Genomic DNA, 25,239 nt, shown 5'->3' with positions numbered 1-25,239 from the left:
GACTTGTCTGTCTGCGTGCCCATGGTATTTATTTGTGACACAGATCGCCGTATTTACCTGTCCCAAACAAAATAGTCAGCATTCTCGGAGCCCTCCGCGCGTAAAAAACCAGCGGGCACGCGAAGTCAGGAATTTGTGTGTTCTTAGGATTGAGGTCTGATGTGGGAATGGGGTACTGTTATGTACTTTATCTCCATGGTAGCAAGATTTCACGGTGAAAGGAAAATGGACATTTTCATTTACCTTTAACTTCACGGTGGCGGTAAGTAATTTGCAGAACGGATGTGTGAAAGAACCATAAAAAGATTACAGGTTTTTCACGGTGATGACATCATATTTCCCATTTTCAGTATGTTGACCATTGCCGGAGGATTACAGAAATTCTTTTTTTTTCTTTCGAAACCAGGCAAAAAGCAATGCGCGTCCTGATGTCATCCATAACATTGACTTGCTTTGGCCTTAACTGTAGATATTTGTAAAAGCCCAAACACTGCCACAAAAACACGCTTTTGATTGACAGCTACCATTGCAGCGCTTGGAAAACAAGACCACTTTATATATGAATGAGCACTTCCAACCGGTTGGATTTAATTATTCATTAATTGTTTGAAAAAATAGGTCCATTCCCCCGGCTAAGAGAACTTGACGTGCCCATTGACAGGTTGTCAGCCCGCTCGACTCCCACGGAGGAAGAACAATGGCGAAGATGTGCGGTAGCTAGGTTTTTGCCCGGAAGCAATCGTCTTTTCAGCGGCAGGAGAATGCCGGCGATTTGACAAACGGGAACAGTGATGCCAAAGGGAGAATAATCTGGCGGGCTCAGCAAACTGTGCGATCCGTACAACGGCCGACAAAACACCGGCTTGTGCATGGGTTAACCTGGTCTTCGTGCACCTTTGTTCGGTTAGAAACGGAGAGCACGAATCTATTGTTCTCATCCTGTGTGGCTAACTACAGGATCTGAACTCACCAAGTGTACCAGCCTTCCGTCAGCCTGTGTCATGTACGACACAGGGCTAATACCTAAACTGCGACTGAGGTGCGTCGATGAAGTTTAGACATCCAGGTAGTAAGATACGCAAGAGAACAGTTACTCAGACAATTAGACAAAATTTGCAAACGGTCAGACGTTTCGGACAGCATCCGCTGTCTTTCGTCAGTGACTGAACCAGAATTTAGAGCTCACCAGTTATTCATCCCAAACTAGTTAACTCTGAATGGACTGCAATGACTCTACAGACATTGCGAATTTACGTGTCGTTTAATACTTTCTAGAAGAAGGTTATGTTTTCTGTAGCGTTTGTTTGTAAGTGGTTTAATATCATAACTCAAGAATATTTGGTATGTGCCAACAAAACAAAGTTTGATTATGGACCACCTAACGACGCTCTATGGTACTGCAGAGGAACTTATGGTTTAGATGTCTCATGTTCTGAGCATTCTATACTAAGGTCACGATTTTTGAATGGTAGGAAGCTTATGGACTCAGGAATACCGTTTTTTGTTGAAACTGGATAACTGAAAAAGGTTGAACGAATTTTAGAAGTTTTGGGTTTATATTGAACATAACTTGTGCATTCAATGTAAATCAGGCTGATTTTCATAATTAATGACAAAAATATTTATATCTAAAACTCGAGGATAAAAGTCAATAATCTTCAATACACTAGCACACTTCAAAACATCCTGGAATTGGGCCAACGGTACTTGTTGCACGATGGGAAAAACTAGGGCCTACTCCTGAAACCTTACTGGGACCTATCTGGCAACTTTGACCCACCTTCCTGTTAGTGTCTAAGTGCCTGGCATTCAGATGTCAATTGTGGAACTACGGACACACACCACTGTCACAAACAAGCAAACAAACACACCAACTGACTACAAAACCTCCGTTTTCACGGAGGTAAAAAAGGCTACCTGCCCGAAGAGAAAAGAAACAGTCATCACCTAGGAGGTAGTTTATCATTTATTTACAAGAAGAAATATTCATTTTGGGCAAGTACAACCTCACCAAATAAATAATGTCAGTTATGTAGTCTTGACAATTATGTACATCACTAGGAACCTGTCAAGAGATTCACGTCAGAGAACGTGGGCTCCACGTCATTTCCGTTTCCGGCATAAATTAGAATGAATTCTTCTTCCACTACATGTTTCATTTCCGGTTATTCCGACTCTGCCATCTAATGGTTTGTCGCTATGGCTGCGCCACAGAGGCGTTGCCAAAGAGTCGTGTCCAAGCAACAAGTTCATTCAAAGTTACTCTTCGGGTATATCTAGTTGTTGTTACCCCTCAGGTTGTTTCTTCTTCGCTGCTTGGACTTTTTCCGGACGTTTTTCCTTCGGTTCTTGCTTTCCCGCTGCACACAGATGTATTTAGTGACGGTCTTGGTGCACTGCGAACACTTGACCGAGCAACACCAGTGGAACTTGCAGTTACAGCTGCTAGTGACTTCAGTCGTGATCCTTTTCGGAACGTATCCGCAGTCCTTACAAAGGCGCTTGCAACTCTTCTTCTCGTATTTGTCCATGTTTTTCCCTCCGCGGAGGCATTCACGTCCAAGAGTTCCCCGTGACCCTACGGTGAGGTTCTGCCTACAGTAGTCGGGGGAATCCTCAAGGAACACCATGTCCTTCTTAAGCCCGGTGTTCCTCTTGGAGCTGGCGCTGTTGTTCTCCGTCAGCTGACCGCGCACGTAGTCCACCTTGTCCGCCTTCTTGTATTTCTTCTTGAGGAAGACGCCGATGGCGCGGAAGTCGGCCAACTGGAGCCAGCATGTCTTGGTGGTGCAGCTTCCCGACACGCCGTGACACTTACACACCCGCTTCATTGTCTGTCTCACCGCCTGTGCGGACAGAAAAACACCAACATCACACGTTAGTATCGCATGGAAAATACCTATCGATTATTTCCCCGCAGCTTGCATTCTTAGACCTTATTTTCATTTCTAGCCAAGTATTAGCTTATGATTCTGAATCATTATAAAAGGCGAGATGTTGACCGAATTAGAAAAGTATGGCCAGAAAACACGAACAACTAATTTATTAGCCTAGGGATCTGCTATTAGCTTGTAATTCAGAATTATGACTTCAACAATTGAGATGTTTACGAAAGTGGGAAAGTATTCGTACTATATCAATGTGTTGCACGATGGAAATCCATCATACCCCCATTCCACTAGGACGGCGCTCTCGCCGCGCGCTCTCTGCGACCAAGAATTTAACAGAGCGCCCAACCAATTTCATAGATAAGAAATGAAACGTTATACGCTTTGTGTTTTTTGTTGTCTGTTCAATGATACTTTTTTATTTTCCATGATATTCAAATTATGAAGTCAATGGATATACAAATCTGATTTAGGTCGCAGCCAGAGCGCAGCGCGATCGCCGTGAAGTGGAATAGACCTAATCGAAAGTTCGGAGAGAATGCTAGCCCCGCTGTTCCGACTGAGTTGCGCCGAAGGACGGGGTCTTATCGGCGGGAGGTGTGGACTGACAGCCCGACCAGACAGACTATCACTACCGTGGGAAAGATGTAATCTTCGGGGCGTAATACCAGCGGATTAGACTAACTTCTAGCGCCGAAGGTCACCGCAGAGTTAATTTAAGACTCCGCGGCCGTGTCTTTAATTATGTACATTGGGCAATGAAGGCTAAAGATAATGAGGTCGCAATTTCAGCTCGTGTTCCTGTTTAAGATGTGGACATATTGAAAACGATGAGAAGTAATAAGAGTAAAATTAAGTGGGTATCTTACTGAACTGCGCCAAACTACGCCAGGCAAGTTCGCAAATTGGATCAATTTGTCGACTGAGATTGCGATTTTAAAAAATTCGTAAAATGGCGCGAAATAGCACAAAACGGTGAACATTTTTTCATCACGCAAATCTCTTTTGGGCCTCGGCGGGGGCTACATCCCCGACGGGCACCGGCGCAATTGGGACCTAAGCATCAGGCAGGAGAAGGTTGAGTAAAGGTGACTTGCCTTCCTGCCCACATCGTTGTTGTGTAGGTTCATGGCTGCCCGGGCGTCCTGGCCGTTCTCAACCCCGTCCGAGTACCTCTTGGAGATGCTCTCTCCGAAGGAGATGTCGTCACTACAGCCGCCCCAGGTCCAGCCGCCTTCCGCTTCTGTTGGAAATAGACAGACATCATCAGAAAGATGCTCAAACTAGAGGGGGAAATAATACCCACCCTACAGTCATGAAATGTTTAGAGTGATATGTGGGGGTGTTAAGTCTTCTCCAATCAAATCTTGCCTAGTATTGCACGAGGACGCGAAGGAGTCAAAAAGTGCAAGACTACAAAAGAGTAATTCGTTCGTTCTTTCGTTCGTTCAAACCCTTGTAGTGGTTAGCTCAGCGTCCTTGCTGTTTCACTTGCAAGTGTCCTTGCTGTTTCATTTGCAGGGTTGCTAGTCCTTCCCCTTTACCGTGCTCAAAGTACCTCCTCGAACAAGGGAACCCCATGGGTAGACGTTTAAGTCCGTTAAAACGGACGAAAAATACAGAGAGAAAATCTCGGAAATGAAATTAAAGTTTGTAGTGGTTGCTTTGGCCAGGAAATTTAGAATTGAAATGGAAAGTCACCCTTACTTTTCCCGTTGTTGGTCTGGTCGCACCCGCATTGCTCGAAAGCGCCCTTGCTGCAGTTTCTGGTCAGGACGTACATCACACCAGCGGCGCTTATGGCGTGCACGAAAGACGTCTCCCGATTGGCTGTAAAACAGAAAGGAAAATGACGTCATCATCGGAGGAAAACGCAGTTCCCCGACAAGAACTGTGGAATAGAAGTAAGCGAAATTACTGCCTGTAGCCAAGCAGATGGGAAAAGCATGTGTCTTTGTCTAACAAGCGTAACAAGAAAGGCGTTTGAATAGCACTTCGGTTATGTATGCCCTAAATTGCATGATTTATGTATACATGTGTCACAACTAGAGTTCCACATCCTCATACCTTCCCCAAATGATGTTAACATATACTACTTCTTGACGAATCCAGGGGCTATCTACCATTCGAATCATGACCGTTTAGTCATGTCCAGTGTACGAGATACAAAAATCGGACGGTACCGCAGAAAACTACCAGTAGGTCCACAATCGAACTACACGCATACCAAATGGCACACAGATACATCCACAGCTTCTCGAATTATCGATGCATTCGTGCAATGTTCTGAATATCATCAGAGCGATCTTAATACGGTAAAAATGTCTCCGCCCCTGAGGCGTCACAAAAAAAGCAAGAAGGAGCGTTTTAGCATTTGATTTTGTTAGAACGACACTTCTACATGTGTGCCTACTGTAAGCACTTCGTTTTGTTTGTCCAGTGTCTGCATGTTTATATATGTGGTAGTCTCATACTAATTATCATCTGCCTTAAGAGATCAAAACAAGGGATATTGCTACAGAATACTGAATACACAAACGTACAGAACAAATAGAACGAAGAGGTAAAAGTTAAACAAATAGAACGAAAAGGTGGACGGGTGTCAATCAAGCGGACCGGACCCGTCATCTCGGATTTGTATGGCAGAACAAGACAAGCAGAACGCAGTCCGATTATCTGTATCACTGAACTCCATGGTACTTAGTCTAGACCCGAGGAAAATATCTGACAAACACAGCTGCTCCATAGTCAACTCTGCAAACTTCGTCCAGACACTTGTACTGTCTAGTGGCACGTAGGGTAGCAAATTTCCTTGCTGTTTCAGTAGCAGGGATTTTTTTCAGTGAGGGGTTGCTAGCCCTTTTGACGTGCGTGCTTGAGGTATTTCCTCCAAAGCGGGATCCCCATTTTACGTCCCTTTCGAAAAACGGGCGCAGCCCCAACCGAGATGCCCTGACCCAAAACTGACCCGGGGTCTCCCAGTTAGCTTTTTACTTTCTTGTCAGTTATACTTTTACATCTTGCATGATATTCCAATTATGAAGTGTAGGGTCACACAAAAACCAATTTTCAGGTCGTGGTGAGGTCGCAGCGCGATCTCCGTCTAGTGGAATGGGGGCCCATAAAGCAGGAGCCCTAGCTGTGAGCACGGTAAGAGCGAGTTGATTGACAGGGCGGTGAATGGGTGGCGTTCCGCTCATCACGGCGCTAACAGCGGCGTGGAGAGGCTTTATCCCGCGTGTGGGCATTCCCCACATCCCTCATCACCTGGCTGCACCGGCAACCCAAAGCTTCTCACGGACACCCATTCATTCCCACATTGCAGCGGTCGCTGTGTCCACTGCCTACACGCATCCCACAGGTAAAATCAGCGGAAGCATTTTCAGCTCGGTTTTCCCTCTGACATACCAAGACATTGTGTCCTTGACTTTGTTTCCTTTGCTCTTGTTCCCTCCCATTTTTGTGGGCTTACTACTCTTCAAACGGCGCGGCTTGCATAGAATCTTAAGTCCTCCTGTAAGAAAAACATTTTCCCAACTACAGAAACTAAGACCCAGACAAGAAAACGGTTCTAGAGAGAATCAAGACAGTTCGCTGTGATGTCGTCTGCACATTGCAACATCCGCCTACTCTTTTTATAAAAGAATTGGGCACTGTGCCATTCCGTGAAAATCGAGAAGCCCAGAAAGAAAAACTCCAATACAGATAAATATTTCTTGTCCGTGAATACAAACTACAGAGGTGTTGAAAACCCCGTGAAAAATCATAAAAGCGCGTGACGTCAGGTTTAGAGCTGTGAATAGCCAGACGATTATTATGTTTCTGACATACTACACTGGTGTAAATAATAGCTTTGATACGTGCTTCGCCGCTACTGGATCGGATCAGGAGCAGAGAGCGAGTGGTGAGTCGGGACATGCCCGCCTCTAAGTCCTCCTGCCGAAAGTCATCTTGCCACCGTACCTGGCTATCAATATTATATTTCTTTACAGTAAAGGAGTATTTAATCCCCTTTAAATGATTTTCTGCACAGGTGGGCGGTTGTTTGACGTGCAGTGTTTGTCCGGGGTGTCAGAGACTTTCCTGTCTGTGTTGTTGAGAGGCGGTGAAGCGCGGACAGGTCTGACGGAGGTGTGTTCTGCTGTCAGACTACACTGCCGCTGATGGATGGCTACGTAAACTGTCTCAGAACGACTAGGTTTATCACGGAGAGGAGGGAGGGGCGCAGATATAGAAATTGAAATCTAGACAAGAAAATGGTTCTGGAAAGACAATTAGCTGTGATATCGTCTGCACAATTCTACATTTGCCTGCTCTTTTTATAAAAGAATTGGGCACTGTGACATTGAATATAAAACAAGAAGCCCAGAAAGAAAAACTCCACTACAGAAAAAACGTTCGTTCAGACACTTGTAGTGCCTAGTGGCACATAGGTCAACAAGTTCCCTTGCCTGAATCTGTAGCAGGGTATATTTTCACAGGGAAGGGTTGCTAGCCCTTCCCCTTTAACGTGCTCTATGCACCTTCCCGAACACGGAACCACCATTTTAGGTCCCTTCCGAAAGACGAATGCAGCCTCAACCGATATGTCCTGACCAAGGAATGAACCGGGGTCTCCCAGTTAGCAACTATTTAGAACCAGGAGCTCAATTGTGAGGCTGCTACCAGTTGGGAGATTCCAGAAAAAACACTAAAACAACTAAGTATTCTGGACAGGAATGATCAGATTGAATAAACATCAACATGCATCAATGAAGGCCCGACATCCACCTAGACCATTCATGTAGTACAAAATAAATCAAGCACTGGGTAAATTCTCGAAAGAGTCAGACGTTCCGCACAGAATCCACTAACTGGGTAAGATCTTTCTAAAAACGGATAAAAGATACTGGCTGCTATCTGAAACGTCCGACTCGACTTGGTTTATTTTGCATTTACACGTAAGCGCCAACGTGAGTAATTTTGCCTTCTCTTGCTTTGAGTGTTTTGGTAATACACTATATCACTACTAATGACGTAGCTACGACAATAAGTTACATACGATTTTAACAATCTGTGCTCTTAAGCCTAATCTTAATATCATTCGACTTAATGTTACAATAGAAAGCAGGATGTTAGGGTCTTTAGACACCCGTATTAATGCGGACGAGAGATTCCAGCCCCACCCTTTCAGTCAACACGACCCCACAGCTGGCCATACGTCGTTTTATAAAAGAGGCCTCGTCCCCAATACTTATGTGAATGTGTCAGTGCTCCTGTAAGGTGTTTAGTTAATAAATATAATAAAGACGATGTAGGCGTATTGACACATGTGACAGCAGCTTGAATGAAACTAGGACAGCTGTTACAAAAAACAACTCCCGGGATGTTTGTAGACTCGGGGGCCCGGAATGTGACTGGCCAGGTGAAAAACAATTTAGTATACCAGCAAGCGCGAGAAAAAAGAGATGAAAATTCATATCCCTGTGGCTTTGGCCTCTTTTAAAAACAGGTGATGTGGACATTAATACAGTTAGAGCTGACATGCGAATTTTAGATAGCGATCACGAAACTTAGATACAGTCGGCTGTGTCCATTCCTTGGTCTATTCGGTTACAGCTGGTACCATATTTGCCAAAAGTATCTAAAGGATATGGTCTTCGAATCGCCCCCCCAACAGCTTGCTTCTAGCTTACACACCCAGCTAAGCCGTACATATGACCTAATACAGGAGTTCAAATATAGCGTTGTTGTTTAGCAGTTTCGTTTAGAAATCGCAAAACTACAGCAGAATAAACATGGCGACACATGGGGTGCTATTCAACGCGTGTGGTGGGACAAATTCATGATGTAGAACACATATGGCTTCATGGATCGGAATCAAATAGTTTCTTCCTATAAAATAGCGTTTTGATATTGCAAATTTGTTATTTCATTGCTTACTAGGTACTGTGTCGGTATAGTATGTTAAAAACAATATCACAGCGCTAATCGCAGACTGAAATCTTTAATTCTCAGACGGTTTTTCCTTTATCATAGAGACACGCCCGAATCTCAAAGCGACGAAGACCAGCGACTGGTCTTTAGTTCAGAACTTACAGACCCATGTCATCCACCGTGTGGGAAAGTTGTTACGGTTGGCGAGTTTTTTCTGGGTGGCCTAGTTACTGTATCTTTGATCCCAATGGTAGATTAAGGTAGCCCTTTTTTGGTGATCTCTTACCGCCCAGGTAATTTCCGTTGTCCCGCATGGACCCAGACCACATCACCGGTGCCGACTCATCGGTGATCCCGTCTGAACTTTCCGATGGTTGATCTAAAGTTCCGTCCCCAAAACAATGGTGTAACTTTCATTTTCGCAAGAGAAACGTGATTTATAACCTCATTTTTTATCATAAAGCTAGCTGCTCTTCTCACATTCCAGTCACTCGTGTTGGTCATTCCTTTTTCTAGCAGTGGACTCTCTTGTGCTGTTCGTTCAGACCCTTGTAATGACCAGTGCCACATATGGCACTTTCCTTGCTGTTTCAGTAGCGGTGTATTTTTTACAGGGAGGGGTTGCTTTGACGTGCTTGGGGAACTTCCTTGAACACAGGACCCCCATTTTACGAAAGACAGCCTTTTCGAAAGACAGCCTTTTCGAAAGACAGCCCCAACCGAGATGTCCTGACCCTGAGTCTCTGGGGTCTCCCATTTAGCAACTACATTTGTAATTAGAACCAGGAGCTCAACTGTGAGGCTGCTACCGGTTGAGCTAAAGGGACATCTCTACGGTCTAGTGTTGTACGGCAATGATAATGTATCACATGAGAGTCGAGTCAGTCGACAGTGTTGTGTGGCGATGTTTTGCCCCCCACCCCCCAGGAAGATTACCTTGACACACAAATCAATCATGCCTCGAAAGAAGAAGGACTCGCTGACCTCAATATCAATACCGAGCGAGGATTACTATGGTAGGGGGTACAAAGGTGCGGAACTCTAACCCTCCCTCCCCTGTTTCCCGACGCACCGTGCACTTGTGTTGTTCTCAGAGATGCTCGATACCTTTGAAGGCAAGAGAAAGAGCCAGATCAACAAAGTCAGGCGTCTGTGCGTACCCCGTTCCCTTGCACCAAAACACACCCGCACTGCCAACCAGTGAAAAAAAGTCACGGGCCAAAAAACAAACGTTGATTGTTGTGCAAACCGTGACTGTAGTGGAAGTCAGGGATTTCCAACTTTTATCCCTTTATCCGCGATATTTGTACCAAAACATGGCAGTGAAATCAAATGCCGGGGCTCTTTCCGGTCACGTTACAGTAAACAAAGTAGGCAACCTGTCCATCACAAGCCGAAGTACAGGAACTGTTCGCAACGCAGAGAATTTCTCCATTTTTTGGTTCACATTTGGAGGGGAACGCTGCCCCGTCGCCTCAATAACGACGTAAGGTAGACCATGGGACGGCGCGTGTTGTGTTCTGACAGAACACCTGTGTACCTCCGTCCCGTCCCGCACAGGTACACCAACAGGTAAGGTTTCCAGGTGCAACATTAGACCTCGCATGTGGTCAACGCTGTGCCTTCTAGCTTCCTGTCGAGGGCACGCTAGACATCTCTGATTGGGCACTTAACACTCTGAAAGTTTGCGGAAGTCAAATTTACACGTTTAAATCCCGAGCCCTCCTGACACGGTACACACCCGCTTTTAAGTCGTCTTCCACAAAACAAGTCTTTGTTCTACCTTTCTCATGTACTATCTACGCGTCAACATTGAGAAAGGGATAGCAGAGAGACTACGCGTGTAAGAAATGCCGAAAACACGACTTGTGCTATTACTGCTTATTACTACACGTTATGTAAGACCCAGTGTCTTAAAGGAACCTAACGGTGCAGACTTCACTCTTACTACTAGAGCACCTGGCCACAGGTGACACTTACTTGGGAGGAGGATTACCCGAGCTTAGGTGTTTGTCACGGAAGGGGTTCAAGCTAAGCCAGGCGATACGACAACAGCCCTATCTGCCTCCAATATCAATACACGATGTTCTTACACTACTGATGCACTGTGACTTTTTTCAACCAGTACATGGATATACATATGCATTCCGCTCATACATCCTCTGACTAGATGGTATAGAGATATGCAACTAACAATATCATGGCCCTGTCTTGTACAATGATTAGTGTGAAAATTAATGAAACGTACTAAGACGAGCTATATGTAGTTCCCTTTGGCGCACAATAAAAACTGCATACTGCGTTTCTAACACTAAAACAGACATAGCCTGGTAACCATACCATCGTGATCCCCCCGGTATCTCTACGGCGCTGGGAGTGTTGTCTGCCCGCCCAGTTCATCGGAACAAGCCGGGGAATTTTTACGGGATTGTTTAATGGAAAGGCCGACTGAAAAATAGGCTGTCAGAAAAGGCCACTGCCAAGTAAAACATGGGCTGGTAAAACAGCCCCGGGTCGGCCTGTGAATGGTTACCAGGCTAAGGTAGCCACTACACCGGGCATAATATTTTGCCCAGGAAGTTAAGGTGGGTGACCCATTCACCTATGGGTCATCACAATAGGACACAGGTCTGTAAGACCAAAACCGCAACATTTTCCGTACATATGTAACACTATGGGAGGGCTCTGTGGGTGGGACGACCAAGCCAAATATGAGAGATACAGTAAAAGGAAGACAGATTTGAAAAATTTAACAACTTTTAAATTAGAGACGAATACCCAATGTTGGACCATAGCACATCCCCAGATGTCCGACATATGTCTTATTCTAACTTGATTTTTTTTCCGACTATATCTTTGCATCAACGTGGGTTAAGTTACATGTATCTAAAAAGATACCAAATATCATCAAGGTCCATCTACAGCTTATCGAGTTGTGCCGGTGACAAACAAACTAACGTACAAACATAAAAGGTCCGCTGCAGTACCATACCAAGCCTCCGGGAGTATGACCTTCGTCTCCCCCCCAAACCTACCCACCTAGCAGGCTCTACCGGACCTTTTTTGGGGGTCTTATTATACATTTTTTGAAGCCAGCCCGTAACCATCAGCCAGCCTGTAATCATTTAGCCCGGTAGAAATGGTAGCTAGGGGCAAAATGGTTACGGGCTGGCTGCAGAAACGACCCGGAACAAAAAGGGGTCATCAATATCACATTAAGTGTATTATAAGGCAAAAAAAGCACCAGAGGAGGCTACCCGCCTACCAAAAATCATGAACATTAATCGACAGCCTCTCAAGTTATGCTGTCCACACACACACACACACGCACACACATACACACACAGAGAGAGACACACACATACACGAATGGCACCTAAAACATAACCTTCTTGCTGAAGGAAGATATGAAGTAAAGTACTCACCGGGTAGCGTGTTGGGTTTGAGCATGGACAGTGCGTTGTCTGTGCAGTTCCACCTGTCCAAGCTGAACTGATACTTGCACTCCTCCATGGCCGTCTGTGCGCCCGCCGCCACGCTGCTGGCGTACGTCAAGGACGCCTGGAACGACGACTTGGGGTCAAAATTACAACGCAATCGTTAGACAGGAGACAGAGAAAAGATTCAAGTAGCTCATACAGTAAATTTTGTAAGTACAGAAATAGGTAGTAGTAGTAGAATACTCTTTCTTACATATCTGCAAGTATTCTTTTGTCAGCCATTAGAGGAGTTACAGCATGGATGACAGAAAAATACAGTTGAATAATTTCATTAATTGACAAAAAAAATTGTTTTTGCGACTGGCTATGTTAGTTTTTTTTTTTTACATTAGGGAGGTTTCAAACGTTTATTCCTTAAGTCAAAAGGGGTTTTGCGCCCCAAGCCATTTTAAATGTGACTACAAAACCATTTTTAATAAATATTGATATAGATGTATTGCCGATGAGCTGTCGCGGGACACCACGAGGGAGGTCCTGTCTGTCAAACGCGATATGGGATCAGTCTTCATTGACGACGTCTTATCATGATTCACACTGCAGTGAGATTTACACTGAGAACATTTTCTTCCCCGACGAAAGGATAGCCTACTTTGCAGAGCTTCTATAAGCACCAGCGTTTATTAGGGGGGGGAGGGGATTCGCGATTTTCAACATATTGGCCAGGTTGTCAATGCCGGGCAGATCGTTTTTGAGCGAGAGGCAGTGGAACCAGTGGCCCATGTGTTGAAAATCGCGAATAATCGCTCCCCAAACAATTAACACCGACGCCCCTAGAATGTCTACAAAGATTTGACAGCCGCTACATTGATTTCAAATGTTAGCACATGTAGTTGGCTCGCGAAAAATTAAAGTGGAAAGTTCACGACGCCTGGATTCAAGCATCCTTGCCAGGCATTTAGTATCAGGTGACTCCCTCTACCGTCTAATGAAGTAGTGGTATTTGTTGACTTGTTTTACTGTAGTGTTGAGCATTTGTTCGTCACAGCTCGACACAAAAGAAGCTACCGATGGTAAAAGATAGCCAGCTCAGAGCCCGAGGACGTTTTTCTTTTAAAATGACGTGAGTGACAACTGGCGTACCACACATTGTCCTCCCGTCGAGTTTAGACCGCGTGTTCTCCGAACCGGATGTCAATGTCAAAATCATAATTGATGGATGGGTTTTTGGTGCACACATGTCTCCGTGGGAAAATCGCGGTGCGAACGTACGGCCAGCCAGTCTTCCGTGGCTCCGCAGTCTTATCATCGTATCATCGCTACCGAACGATTATCGACGAATACTTGAGTTTCAGAGATGCGGAAAGATAAGAGTGCCCTGAATGGCAGCGCAAACATCTGTCAGTTCGTATTAGTCAGGCGGACGGAATATATCTGCCCATCTGAGCGGAGCAAGCGGCGTGTGCGTGTTTGTTTATATTGCAGCTACCAGATCCATTATTTCGCCCCATCAGAATATCAGTGCGACCGAGAGATGATATATCAATGGCCAGCATTCACATGGACGGGTTTACAGTAAGCAAGGATCGGTCCGACACAGGGAAAGCATTGTCTTCTGTGCTTGAGTTACCTGGGGTCATGGATTACATAGCCACTAATGCATCGTGCTTAACTCTTGGCGATTATATCTTAGCTTTATTAAACCATCTTGTGTTTCGGAGTGGTTTACGCGCCGTGCCTGAGTTGTGATCGCTTAATGTTCTGTTGACGTACGATCGCACCTTGCATGTAAAGTACGAAAGCTGAAAGGAAAAAAGAAACACAAAACTACTGTGGCCGGTCGAACAGGAGTGGTTTGGGGTGTTGCCACATGAAAAGGGGCAAACAATACGGAAAGAAAAGATACAATCTATCCGCATCGTTTTCAAACATTGCGCTATTCTGTGTAGTAATGTAATTGGAGGACTGTTGATACGAACAATGTCTACTAAACAAGCCATGCCATGCCGTGTGCCCAAACGCAAAAGTGCGAAGTGCCGCTGGAGAATATCAACAAAACATCACAAAGTGTTCTGTTGAAACGTGCAAGCTTTGAATAACTGAGAGGGCACCGGGAATTGTGTGTGTTGATGATACATTCATTATGTTTTGGGGGATGCTTCAGTTTGGGGACACAGAAGATAGGGAAGTACGTTTTCACAACAAACTTGGTTTGTGTCGGTGTCCTTCGAGCAAGTTCGTCATAGTGCCTTTGCCCCGGGCAGTTTCCTAACCAGGCATACTTACCTCGCATTCCCAAACACTATCTATCATATGATATCGAATTTCTTCTTAATAAATCCCACAGCATTCCCCTTGCACGCTGTGTACGTCACAATAAAGGTCTCCGAAGAAATGACGACCTTACAAATGGTAATGATCTGACGGCCACGTCAGCTATGACAATGGAGTTTTGGACGTGGGAAAACTACGAAAATGTGGACCCACACGAGAAAACCCCCAACGGAAAAAGGAACAACGGCATCTTTTTAGACCAAATTTTGCCCCCAACCGAGCCATGTTTCGGAATAACGTCACCGTGGAGACAGCGAAGCAAGTATTTCATGAGAACCCTTATGTAGGTTTGCCGCCGACGCTACAAGAAGGGGGACAAAGTCTACCAAGGAATCGATAGTACCCGCGGTGCTTGCCTCACTCTCTTATGTTCAAGCGTCCATGACTTCCGACTTGTAGCTTTCGCAGATACAGATCAAACACACACCAACTAAAACGCGTGTCTATATTCTTTGTAATATTCAACTGTTGTTTATAACAAGTGGGACATGTGTGAATAAGACCCATTGTCATGTAATGTCAGTGTCTCTAAATGGAGTCCCAAAAGTCCGAGAGGCGAAAAGAGAGAGAATTGGATTTTCAAAAATCTGAGACGACTTGCATAATCTAGATACAGGGAAAGCTCCGAAAGATGATAAACTAGCCAATGATTTTTTTATTACTATTATTTGTTGCTGTTGTTGTTGTTGCCTTACCTAGTCAAGACGTTGACGGCAAATTATGATCAAGTTTTTGAAAAGTTTTGTAGAAAACAAATTTATATAATCCAACGGTCGGGAGGGAGTTCAAATTTATTAAAGAAGGAAACCGAATTGGAGAAACATTTCTACTTTGCGATGGAGCTATTTTGTATCGATCCACGGTAATATGAAGTTGGTGCGAGGGGCTTGTCGGTACGTAAGTACAAAGAGGGGGGATTTGGCTAAGAAAACATAACAACATGGTCTGTATCAATATGAGCACACACATTGCTACGCGCCGATACGTTATCCAGCAAGTTTCGGGAAGAAGGCGTCACACACCCCGCTGCCCACAGACACCGTCGCGCCTAGACTCGTAATTTCGTCCTTGGCAGGCAACATTTTATGTCTTGGAGGTTTTGCTGGTGTCCTAGGCGAGTCTGATCCGAGGCTATCAAAAACCCGACGAGAGAAGCTCTATACGCTGGCATAAAAGCCGGCTAAGAGCGGAACATGTAAACATACACGGTGCGCTGAAATACATTCTATAAACAAGCACTAAATTCGATATTAACACCTGAGAGGCCCGGTCTCGATTCGGATCACTTCGCGCGGTACAGGACGACAAGCCAGGCGGCGACCCTCTCATTAAAACAAGCCTTTCTCTCGACCTCCCCCCGTTGATTGATCAGACGTCAGACAGACTGGGAAGCCGTATGAATACTTGCCATTCCCTGTATAAATCCTACACATTTCACATCCACATTGCGCGCCTATACACGTGGCGTATGTAAACGCTTTGCCCCCCTTTTTACCTGCACGACCTTTTCCGATGTTTCGTCTGATTAAAACTCACTGAGTTTTACGCGTGAGGAAGTTAATTGATTACACACACTAAATGGTGGAACCCCATTATCGGTCTCCATGTGACTTTTGTAGAGGGAGAAGCCACCATGTTTATATCGATTCGTGAATGGGTCAGTCGTAAAGTAATTTAAGATCTGTTAACAAATAGGAGGGCAAAATGATATGAGTAGATCTTACCTTGGGCCCAGCGATCAAGAAGTTGCTTTGGAGAGTCCTAGGGAAAGGAGACAAGCACAAATTCGTCATTCCCGTCAGAACAACAACTCTAACTCTGTGGTCTCACACACAACTTCTCTCTGCTATTTGATTAACAATCATAGTTTCTATCAGAAAATTAAAGGAGCAGTTGTTGTAAAGTTTCTGCAGACTGACTTCACTCACCACCCATTTGACTCCACCGTCCGCGACAGGACGGCAAAGAGGACCGACATAGACCACAGGACTCGAGCGAACAACATCGTGCCTGGCGCTACTCAGCTACCGATTAGCTACTGCCTGACTCCACACGGCTGACTCAGAGACCGGCGCTTCGCAAATACTCCACTTCCCACTTCTACCCCGGGATAAATAATTGCCCACCGCGAGTGAACTGCGAATTTGAAAGGGTGCCTTTCAGCGTGGACCAATGACAGCCCGTCCGTGGGGACATGAAAGGGCGCCGAAGTTAAACGCCGGCGGGTCCGGTATTGTGGAGGAAATTAGTAGGATAGGTGACAATCGCTTCTCGCTAAACCAAGCCGTGAATACCTGGGCTATTGTCTTAGGAAGATTTTCGCGGTTTCCTTTGAGGGGGTTGCTCTTAAGCGCTTGGTGATCACTCCCTTTTTGTGTGCGAGTTAGCGATAAGACGCTCGAAGATGTTCACTCCTCTTAACCGTTCACCTGCGCTCACTTGTTTCGTCTGTGACGCAAATACATCCTAGAAACATGTCTCTCTCAAATTTGCTCATGCCAACCGATCTAGGAGGTACAAAGAGTCGGATGTAGTCAGTAATAATAAAGGGTAGTTGATCCAGGCTATATTGGTTAGGCCACATTATTGACTCTCATCATTTTATTGTATCTTTTCGCATTCACTTTAGACTGAAGACTTCAATTCAAAAATAAGTGTTATCTTTCTTTTTACCTCTTTATTGCTCATGATATAATCATAATCGTACATGAACGTCTACGTGTGGCTATTGTTCCATTTCTCCATCAATGCATTGGAAGGGGGACCTTTCTATTGACATATTGTATGGAGATAAAGGAAATGGAAGCATTCTATCAAAAGCACACACATGTACCATGCGGTGACGCAAACGCAGAAAACAAATTTGCCGTCCACTTGTCTTACACGGCCTATCAAAAGGTCGAGTTCTCCGCGCACCCGGCTTTCCCATGCAAATAAATCACTCTACCTGTGTGTGAATTGGAACCCACCCGACTTCAACAAACACCAACTCTCTGTAGACAAAGGGGACAGAGGGAGGGACCGATAGTCTTTTGTGTTCCAGGTACTAATGCGTCATAAACAAAACAAAGCCCACAGATTCCCACCTATGACATTAACATTACAATCATACAGAGGGACATGTTTACAATTCGCAGGATATATAAAATCCAGGTAAATTCGTCGATCGGAAAAAATGCACCTATGGATATTTTTTTATTTCTTTACGTGGACCCTTTTCCCAGACGAGGGAAATTATGATCATTTAATTATAAGAAAGAAAATCGATCAAATTATCGTTTATTTCGATAAAAAAGGCTGTACCGTTAATAGAACTTCCTCCCTTCTTTTTTTATTCAACTCAAAGTTCACGGCGACAATAGGACGGAAGTCTACCGAAAGCAATTCTTAGAATCAAACAGGAAACGGAATGCATCGAATAGGTTGGTTGTAAAATAATGCAAATAGCAGCATTGTTAATTCTATTAATTAGATATAGGCCTCCAATTCATACCGGTAGTCGGAAAATTGATACTTCTTTTCAAAGAACCCAGACGGACGACACTATCTTTCTGCCTAATCTGAGATTTAGCGATAAAGCCGCTATTTTGCAGTGAAACTTATCATACGTGGTTTGCTGGTTGGATCAAATTGTGTGGGGAAAATACGACCGGAGTAGGAATATAAGCAAAGCAAGTAGAGTTGTTCAGTTCCTCTTTGGCCACCTCTAGTGCAGAAGGATAGTTTTGTACCTGATTTTGTAAGCTGCCTTTTGCTGTGTCTCCTCTGAATATTACCAAGGAGATTTTAAACCTTCTTGATATTACACACTTTTTTCACTGAACAGATATCTAAGAAAGGTATATGATAAAGAACAGCGAATAAAGACATATGGAAAGTAAACGTTTAATATCTTAGACGGAGTTTTTTCAATAAGCCTTGTTCTGATATAGAATAGGGTAGGTAAAATTCTGTGTTAACTTAAAAACAAGTAATTACTTTCTGGGCAAAGGATAGGCATTAGCAGGGGGCAGGAATGTGTTATGAATAATTAGAAACGGTGTCGGTTGATAACAAAAGCAAAATAAACAAACACCAGGGAAAAGCCGCTAACTAGGCGATTTGTCGCATTATTACCTTTTGTCCTTTTGTTCGTTGATTGAAAATTGCCGAGGTTAAAAACACAAAGAAGCATCGTATCACCCGTCAAAAGACAACATTGAAGTTTTCACACGCCGGTAGATCTAGGCGGCGTGCCTTTTCTTCTGCGTGCGACAACAAGGAACAAGTAATAGATTTCTGGCTGAAGAAAATCAGATTAAAATTTGCATAAGCCGAGCTTAGTCGTAAGTATGAACGTCAGAGGTCTGATTATACAGTGTCCGTTCGCAGCATCTGTGGCAATATTTTCCAAGAAAAAGAAATCCCCGAAAATCTGCAATATTAATTTCTTCCGGGATAATGAAATGGTGGCAAGGTTGCATTATACAGAAGCAAGGAGGTTAAAATAAGATATTCTAAGCACTTGATAGAAGAATACACTTTTGAATAAAACTTTGTCTGCAGCAATCTTGCGTTTTTCTTTTTTGTAATTTTTCTGCAGTATGAAATTTGGATTGTATGTAACATTTCCTCAATACCTGAAGTACAGTCTCCGTTTCTAGTGTCGCCGATTTACCTTTGGTTTAGGTTTGGTTTCTTCTCATTCATTCAGACTACAGTCCAAATGACAGGTTTCTTGAGATATTGATAGTGTTCGCTTGTTTTGATAGGGTTGGATGTTGTTGCAATCGCAGTGAATGCAGATATTGCAGTTCCGAAATGACCCGCTGGTGTCTCTCCTAACTTGAAGTCCTTTTCCGAAATTTGTTCGTTCAGAACCTTGTAGTGCCTAGTGACCCACAGTGCAGCACGTAACCTTGCCTCTTAAAGGAAGCCAAAAGGTATGGTCGGGAATCCATACGTATGTAGCAGGGGACATTATTAGAAGGAGGGGTTGCTAGCCCGGGCTCCCTTTTAACACTCTCGAGGCACCTCCTGGAACACAGGTCCCCAATTTTACGTCCCTTCCGAAAGGCGGATGCAGCCCCAACCGAGATGCCCTTCCCACTGTCTCCAAGTTAATTCAGCTACAAATAAGTCAGTTACAACTAACTGGAAGCAGGAGCTCAACAGAGAGGCTACGCTTTACTTGCCCTTAGAATTTACAGGCCACTGGGCCTGTCGGATATTGTGTCGCCCATATATACTGTCTTGCGACAAGTAAAGATCTACTTGGAGATCTTTTAAGTCTTAGGATAGAGGAAATCCACTTGCACACACCGTATTAGGTAATGAAGAATCATAACTGCAATGTATGGATAAAATTGGTTTTATTGATTTGGAAGAGCTAATTCAATACAAACTCAAGGACACCATCCAAAAGTAAAACTACATTATATACATTCAAATAAAACATTACGTTTTAAAACAAAGGAGCATAAAACTATCACTGGGCACCAGTCCCAGTTATTTCACTATCTAATGATAAACATTTCCATAACTCAAGTTCAGCGAGGAAGATTGTCAACTTTAAATCTGTAAAGTACTAATTATAGCTTGCTGTTAGAATTCGCATAATTCTCTTAACTCTTATATAGCAGTTGTGCAACTTAAATCGCAGCAGAGCAAAACTTTAAGACACTTGAAGGAAGACAGCTGAGAGAGTAAAAAAAGGCACTATGTGATTCAAATAACTGTGTACATTATAAAGGACTCAAGTTGACCATCTACTATATACAATATTTGCAACCGAATCAAACAAATTTAAAAAAAGATATATAACTTGTTTCATATACAATTTTCATCATTTATCTAAAGTTTGGTTTTGATGTTGTATAAAAGTTACAGGACACTAAAAACAATTTCTCTTACCTATACTGCAGTAATTTAGAATAAACATTTCTATAAAATTTTCAGCAGATTGTATCATCTCTTTCAGTTAAGGATGAATGAAGACTAAGGCACAGTCTAAACATGATTTCTTAATACTATCATCTTGATTATCAATTTTGCAAGAATTCTAAGACATTACAGCCACTATGCAGAGGCCTGATTGTTTGAGCAGTCTTATGATTCTAAAAGATAGTCCAGAAAATATAGTCCTACCCTTCTTACATCACAGTCACTAATTACAACAATTTGGTATATCTAACCATACAATAGAATTGGAAAGATAACTCCTGAGAAGAGTCAGAAAGAACAGAAAGTCATCATCATCATGATAATGATATTCTCACGAAGGCACATGTATCAGCTAACAGATTACTGTTGATGATTTTTACCTCATTTGTGGACATCTTTACTATCGGTAAGAATGTGATTTTAAAATGTAGGACACAATAAACTGTATGAATACAATATGTGCTTGAGGAAGACAATTTATAACACTGACAAAATATCATAGTTATGGTGATTGTGACAAAAACTGGTGAAAGAGGAAAGGAAGTTATTTACATAATCATACTGAGTATGACAGTCTCATGACTGAATGACAGTTTGATATAGTATCATATCTTTATACTAACATTAGAGACCTGCATGAGTTATGCAGCTAGTCAACAGAGCTATCTCACACAGTCATTCTATTAGGTATTTCTCAGGTGACTGTGATTTAAAGGCAAGGTGTGTTGAAATGCTGTTGACTAATGCAGTCCAATCTTTGGTAGTCAGGTGGGGTTCTTACTAGTTATGCTCTTCAGCAATATTTGGGACTTTTTACTAGTATCATAACTCATCGCCTATGATGAGAGGTGGCTATATTTCTGTCGTTTCCAAATTCAGGTCGCGGAAGTTCCTGTGCGGCCCGTTTTTCTTGGAGTCTTCATGCTCCTTCAGCGCAGCGTCTAGGATAAAATTTCCGTTGGCGTAGCCGGGCGGGAACTTGGTGTAGTTGTCATACTCGTCATTGTATAGGTTAACCGTGATTTCCTGCAGGGGTAAAGAGAAGATGGTATGCATTAGATTTTTATGTGACTATGTAGTTGATAGCTGTTAGCTGTTATCAGGGGTGCAAAAGTATACCAATTTTACGAAATTTATACCAATTTTACGGAATTCATACCAATTTAATGGAATGCATACTAATTTTACGGAATTCATACGTCAAGTTTTACAGAATATGTAGGAATTGTACGGAATTCATATGAACCACAAGAACTACTAAGAAATAAATTTTTCGGAATTCATAACAGTTTTACTAATAGTAAGGGTTGTACTATGTATTCCGGTAACTTGGATGGATTTTTTGGGTCAACCTCTTAGAAGGGAGTCATAAAATTTCCCATATGACATCTGAGTGATGAAAATTCAAAAACAGATTTCCGGTATTTCATACTATGTTAGCTGACAAAATCTTTGAACAGTTTTTGTAAGAAAGTGCGGCAAACATTGAACAAATTGTATACATCTGTATAATTACAATGTGATGTAACTGTTTAAAATACCTGTCCTGATGCATTTCAACTTTACATTCTTGAACTGTTTTTGTTGGATCAAATCGGTCAAAATCTTTTTTAAAAAAGGGAATCCCTACCTACCGACTCTAATGTTTTTCAGGACTGTAAACAGGAACACAAGATTTTTTTGCCAAAGCACAGTGATGCAACATGTGATGATGGACTGTACCAAACAAAGGATAGGTAGGGCAGGAGGGGTGGACTTACCTGGTCGTCACCATAGTCATCTCTGGGAGGTGCACTGGGGGCTTGGGGACTTTTCACATCAACCTCATTGTCATCTAGGGAATCATCGCTGGCAGGGACACAAGACAAGGTGGGGTTCAGAACAGGAACAGTCCTCTTGGGGAGGTTAATACTACTAACAGTGTTAGTTAGAACAACACATGTTGAGTCCTAAAAACTACCGTACTCTCTGGGTAAATCGATGAAGGTTAGACATCCAGGTAATAAGACACAAAAGGTAACAGTTATTCAATTAACTGGATAAATTTGGAAACGGTCAGACGTTTCAGACACCATTCTGCCATTTTTTGTCAGTGACTTAAGGACATTTAACTGGAGCTACCTGGTTTTAAACCCAAACTCTGAATTTATATGTTAACGAGCTGAAGACAATTTTATGATGGTCGGAACTCAAGATGCTGTCTGAAACGTCTGACCATCTCCAAAAATTTTTTCCAGTTGCTTGAATAACTGTTACATTACGTACTCTCTGGGTACATTTGGAGTAGGTCTTAAGATTTCAACATTTTCTACACAGACATTCTGTTCAATATTTATCCTTTTCTCAGGCTTTGTTTTATTCTTTAATTCGACGCTAATATAGACTGATATTTTAACAATCGTGATAATGGAGATACACGTGTATCTATTTTCTATTGTAATGTCAGTAACAAGAGCAATGTAATGTCAACTTTCGTAAGTCTGCTGGGTACCCTAAGAGGGCCATATTAAAAAAAGGGTGCTATATTGAAGCCTTCTCAATAATGTCCCGAACACCTTGATATCTGAAGTGAGGCACTGCATATCTCAGAAATTACTGATGCTGCATTTAGTATAGATCTCTTTAAATTCAGTGTTCTTTTAATGTGGCAATCTTAGTGTACCCAGAGGTATTATGAGACTTGAAGTTACATCCAGTCAAAGATTAGGAACACTTACGACTGACAGACAAATTCACAACATTCCACAAGAGACTACTGTACAACGATACACACAACATTCAGATGATAAGAGAGATTGGTCAAGAAGAAGGCTTATAGTACAATAATCCAAGAATTTTAAACAATATGGTACCTGTCTGACTCTTCTGCAATCTCGTTGACATAGACTTCCTTCCCCCACATTGGGTTGGAACTAGGGGAGAAAAAATTCATTATGATCATAATGTCATTGGTCTAATACATAAGGCTATCATGCTCATCACATCAACTAAGACGTGCTGATCTTTCCTCTAGATGTTATATGAAAATTGACAACCATTTCCTTAGAAGATCAAGGTAGCACAGGGCCTTGTGGTTAGGGTTATTAATTCAGAACCTGGAGATACTGAGTTCAAATCCCTGACAGGTCCTGATGTTGTACCCTTGGGAAAGGCACTTTACATTAAATTCCTCACTCAACTCAGGTGTAAATAGTTACTTAGATTCAGTTAAGGGACGCCTCCTGGATAGGATATGGAATATAGGTCCTGTGTTTGAGGAGAGCCACACCTCAAGCAGGTTAAAGAACCCGCAACGCTTATCGAAAAGACTGGGCCTGGGGTCCTTCCCGGTGTGAGTGGATCAAATAAATCTGTCTGGTTGCGCAGCTGTACTCTTCAGTACAAACCTGGTGTATTATGCTATGAGGCAGTTTACAGGGTATACAAAACAAACAAAGGAACAAAGATCGCTTACCCATCAATAGCAAACTGGTTTGTGCCTGGAACTTGTAGAGCGTCCTTCTCGGTCAGGTCTGGGATGACGTCCTTGGTACTGTACAGCATGGCCTGGGATGCTCGCAACTCACGCTTCAGCCTACAGGGGGCAGTATTAATAACAGGTCAAATTCTTGTCTGTTTCTCTGTGGGCAGCCGCAACCCTTACTCGCATAATGTAATGTTTATTCAAATTCCCATTTTGTCCTCAGCCTCTAGCTTGTCTTTAACCTTTGTGCTTGGTAAATGAAACACTGTGAATGATTTTGAGTTTGCAGGGATTTCATTTTGTGATAGGAAGAAAATGGAGTGTTTGTGGTGGTCCTAAGATTCCTTTTGAAACAATGGGTATGCGGGCAAAAGACAGAACAAGCATTTTTGCAGCGGATTTATGTAGAGAGGTCACAGTAAAAATTGTGAACATTAAACCACCAAAAAATGTCAACATTTATAGCACTGCATACGCACCACACTGGTAGCAACAATTTGTCACTTTATTGTTCAGTCAGCACCTTAAATAAGCAATATATGTATCTGAAAGTCTACACCACTATTGTTTTACAGCAACAATCTTTATTTCAGCACCCTGGACAGGGACATAAGTACAATGATTCCATCTTCCATCTGTATCATTCTGTATAGCCAGCAAAACCGCCAATCAAAGTAACACACCAGCTCAGCAGGCACAGGGCACGGCAGCAGTTGGTTGTATTATACTGAACAACCTGTCACATCTAACTTTTGCACATCTAACTGTAAACATTGCTTATATCTAGTGAGGATGTCATAGACATCTCACCTGCTAGTCCAGCAGACACAGACAGTTGCGATGAGAGCGACACTGAGTAGCAAGATGGCGGCCAGCGCAGCGATCGTGATGATCAGGTTATTGTACGTCACGTCCTCGGTGGGCGGCACGGCTACCTGGTACTCGACCACGTTGAACTCCCGTAGGAGACGCACCAAGAACTCGTAGTTTGCGTCAATTAGCCTGGAAGGATAATGGGTGTTTTACATTATGAAAACAAATACATGACAGATCATACAGTTATAGATGCTGCTCTTTCATCATTACAGAAAACATCAAGTAGCGTGGATATCGAAATAGAACTGAAATCAGATGATGGAAATGGAATGTTTGGCTGAATTTAATATCTTTGAAATACTTTCTGGTTTGAAAGATTTTCCCCACATCAGAACTTGTATAACACTCAAGCCATAAAAACAGCTCACCTGGCGATTCTGAGAGCTATAATAATAAAAGGATA

The 25,239-nt window shown here is 43.0% G+C and overlaps 2 protein-coding genes across 10 annotated transcripts in view; both read right to left on the bottom strand.

The window, feature by feature from the left end:
* Positions 1-1,948: 1,948 nt before the first annotated feature.
* On the bottom strand, positions 1,949-16,702 carry LOC136448281 (protein Wnt-8b-like). Of its 6 annotated transcripts, none has more exons than XM_066447634.1 (6): positions 16,504-16,702; positions 16,300-16,336; positions 12,230-12,377; positions 4,596-4,718; positions 3,986-4,131; positions 1,949-2,846 (listed from the first exon to the last, which is right to left on the bottom strand). In XM_066447634.1, exons 1-6 carry the CDS (start codon positions 16,578-16,580, stop codon positions 2,277-2,279), a joined length of 1,101 nt encoding a protein of 366 aa, XP_066303731.1. In that variant the 5' UTR covers positions 16,581-16,702; the 3' UTR covers positions 1,949-2,276. The 6 variants fall into 6 exon arrangements, with proteins under 6 accessions (XP_066303731.1, XP_066303733.1, XP_066303732.1 ...); XM_066447636.1 differs by having other exon boundaries at positions 12,230-12,365; XM_066447635.1 differs by having other exon boundaries at positions 16,507-16,702.
* Positions 16,703-19,909: 3,207 nt separating this feature from the next.
* LOC136448130 (cadherin-23-like) overlaps positions 19,910-25,239 on the bottom strand; it is a 31,669-nt gene continuing 26,339 nt past the window's right edge. For all 4 annotated transcript variants that reach the window (XM_066447283.1, XM_066447284.1, XM_066447285.1 and 1 more), the window contains exons 36-40: positions 24,771-24,962; positions 23,952-24,071; positions 23,350-23,409; positions 22,258-22,345; positions 19,910-21,523 (exon numbers count right to left, since the gene is read on the bottom strand). In XM_066447283.1, coding sequence (XP_066303380.1) covers positions 21,350-21,523; positions 22,258-22,345; positions 23,350-23,409; positions 23,952-24,071; positions 24,771-24,962 — 634 coding nt within the window. In that variant the 3' untranslated portion in view covers positions 19,910-21,349. The remainder of the gene's footprint in view (positions 21,524-22,257; positions 22,346-23,349; positions 23,410-23,951; positions 24,072-24,770; positions 24,963-25,239) is intronic.

The sequence above is a fragment of the Branchiostoma lanceolatum genome, chromosome 14 (assembly GCF_035083965.1).
Source record: "Branchiostoma lanceolatum isolate klBraLanc5 chromosome 14, klBraLanc5.hap2, whole genome shotgun sequence".
In the NCBI taxonomy this organism is placed as follows: domain Eukaryota; kingdom Metazoa; phylum Chordata; class Leptocardii; order Amphioxiformes; family Branchiostomatidae; genus Branchiostoma; species Branchiostoma lanceolatum.
Note: the sequence above shows the minus strand (reverse complement) of the source record. Positions and strands in the feature narration are given on the sequence as shown.

Bases quoted from the DNA above. Each gene is read 5' to 3' on its own strand.
- LOC136448281 (XM_066447634.1), bottom strand. From the start codon at position 16,580: ATGTTGTTCGCTCGAGTCCTGTGGTCTATGTCGGTCCTCTTTGCCGTC. The intron at 12,378-16,299 runs GTAAGATCTACT...TTTGACCCCAAG, and splicing joins TCTTGATCGCTGGGCCCAAG to TCGTCGTTCCAGGCGTCCTT. The intron at 4,132-4,595 runs GTAAGGGTGACT...TATTTCCAACAG, and splicing joins CCAGACCAACAACGGGAAAA to AAGCGGAAGGCGGCTGGACC.